Source organism: Arachis duranensis, chromosome 6 (genome assembly GCF_000817695.3).
Source record: "Arachis duranensis cultivar V14167 chromosome 6, aradu.V14167.gnm2.J7QH, whole genome shotgun sequence".
Lineage (NCBI taxonomy): Eukaryota > Viridiplantae > Streptophyta > Magnoliopsida > Fabales > Fabaceae > Arachis > Arachis duranensis.
The window spans coordinates 29,035,006-29,037,547 of NC_029777.3; the positions used below are offsets into that span (position 1 = coordinate 29,035,006).

General features: G+C 32.1%; 1 protein-coding gene across 1 annotated transcript in view; it reads left to right on the forward strand.

Annotated features, from left to right (window-relative positions):
• Window positions 1-1,635: 1,635 nt before the first annotated feature.
• Window positions 1,636-2,542, forward strand: part of LOC107493496 (phenylalanine ammonia-lyase 1) — a 5,606-nt gene continuing 4,699 nt past the window's right edge. The window contains exon 1 of the mRNA XM_016114588.3: window positions 1,636-2,241. Within this exon, the coding sequence (XP_015970074.1) occupies window positions 1,802-2,241 (440 nt within the window). The 5' untranslated portion in view covers window positions 1,636-1,801. The remainder of the gene's footprint in view (window positions 2,242-2,542) is intronic.

Consider the following 2,542-nt stretch of genomic DNA (forward strand, 5'->3'; position numbering starts at 1 on the left):
TTCAATCTTTCGTCAAGATGATGACGAAAGAAGACCATGACTTTGACTTTATCCTTCTGGAATGCTTTATTTTCAATCTTAATAGTATCTGCAAGATCTATTGAATCAAGATGAATTTCAGTATCCAATATTCATGATAAGTAGTTGTTTCCAGATATATCAAGAGCATTAAATTTAAGATGAGAGAACTTTGACATAATAAAAATTTATTACCTGAATCTTCTTAAATTTTGATCAGAATTTTATGCTAATAACGTATTGTAAAATAAATAAATAAATAAATAAAAAATATAAAATAAAAAGATATAAATAAAAAACTCTAATATTAATACTCTCTAATATTAATATTTTAATATAACTAAAGTCATTCATATATTTCTTGATAATTTAATCTTTCATAGTATATATATAAAGAAAAAAAGTGTTTTATATTCGTATTGTGTGTTGTTTTAAAACTTACCCTCTCTATTTATACACATAAAAAAATCATTTTTTTAACCATTATTAAATTCAATTTTTTTTGATAACCTGAATCTCCCATCTTTAAAAAATTGAACCGTCCATATTATAAAAAAAAATATAGGATACCAATATATTATTTGTCAATTTATTACTAACAATAATTTATTATCATATTTTAAATACATATATAAAGACACATTCAAAAAATATATCTATAAAAATACTTCTATTAAACACAGTCATAAAAAAGATATTTTTATTAGACACATTCACAAAAACACTTCCGTTAAACACATTTATAAATAAGAGTCGGGAGAAATTAACAGAAATGCTGTTGGTAACATAACCAAATTATAAAAAAAATTATACATTACTAAATGAACATTCATATAACAGCATATTTATTTTATTTTTTAATATTATATTTTTTTAATAATTAACTAATTATCTATTTAAAAGTGATTTTAACTAATATTATTTAAACAATTTTATTTTATCAAAATTAATTTTAATATAAAATTACCAAACATAAATTATATTATCATAAACTCACTTTTACCTAAAATCAATTTTACAAAATCAATATCATTCAAACTCCACTTTAACCAACTCTAATTCACACGCACACTATCTAATTCTGTGCTAAACCAAAGTCGTCGGCCAAATTGAGACTTGAGAGTCATCCCCAACCACTGCACTTTCTTTCATTTGGTCCGTCCATTCTGCCACACCTAACCCTGTTAAGATTATTACACGTTACAGCATCATGGCCGTGGAAGAAGATTCACAATCTCACGGTCGTAATTAATTTTCAACCAACCCCTTGTGCTGCGTGTGGCTCGCTGCCACCCTTGTATCGATCCGTATGCTCACCTACCAAACACCAATGCACGATTCAAGACTAAATCACAAAATAATATAAAATAAAAGGTTTCATTATTTAAATGGTATGTTATAAAAATATAATAATATTTGTATAAAATTTTTTGTAAGAATAACATTTCATTAAAATAAATTCTAATAACAAAACGTTTTTAGGGTGATTATAATATAATAACATTTTTGATAAAGTAGATATCAATAATGATCGGTACCATATAGCAGCACATGATTTTCAAGTAGAATAGTCAGAAAGAAAGTTCTATATAATGCACCCTTCACTCTTCCTCCTCCTCTCAGGAAATCCATAAGCTTCCTCAACCAATTTTATCATCTCTCTCTCTCTCTCTCTCTCGCTCTAGCTCAAACTTAATTAGCATTTAGAAGAGCTTCTTCATTATTCTCTCTGCTCATTCACTGCATTTAATTTTCTCATCTAATCATATTCATCACAAATTAAATGGAACAAATCACCATTACCAACGGCAAGGGTAACGGCCACCTCCACCACCAGAACCACAATGACTCATTCTGCTTGAAAACCGCCACAACCACCAATAATAACGGCAGTGACCCGTTGAATTGGGGAGTGGCCGCAGAGGCACTGAAGGGGAGCCACCTGGATGAGGTGAAGCGCATGGTGGCGGAGTACCGGAAGCCGGTGGTGAAGCTGGGCGGAGAGACGCTGACGATATCTCAGGTGGCGGCGATCGCGGCGCACGACCAAGGTGTGACCGTTGAGCTGTCGGAATCGGCGAGGGCGGGCGTTAAGGCCAGCAGCGATTGGGTTATGGACAGCATGAACAACGGCACTGACAGTTACGGCGTCACTACCGGCTTCGGTGCCACGTCACACCGCCGAACCAAACAAGGTGGTGCTCTCCAGAAAGAGCTCATCAGGTAATTAATTACATTTGAGCAATGCTGGGCCAGCAGTTTTATTGAATTTTGGCCAGCATGTAACCAGTAGAGGAAGGTGAGCCATTGGATGAAATCTCACACTAATCTCACACCATCAAATCATCATTGATGGCTAGTTGATGGCTAACAATCACAAAAATTGCTGGCCCTAGACTTTTCCATTACATTTTAATCATCTCAACGAATACAATTATATAAAAAAATACTATATATATGCATGTCAAAACTCTGCCGCTAAATTAACTATCATGTATTATTATAAATATACATATTATTTAAT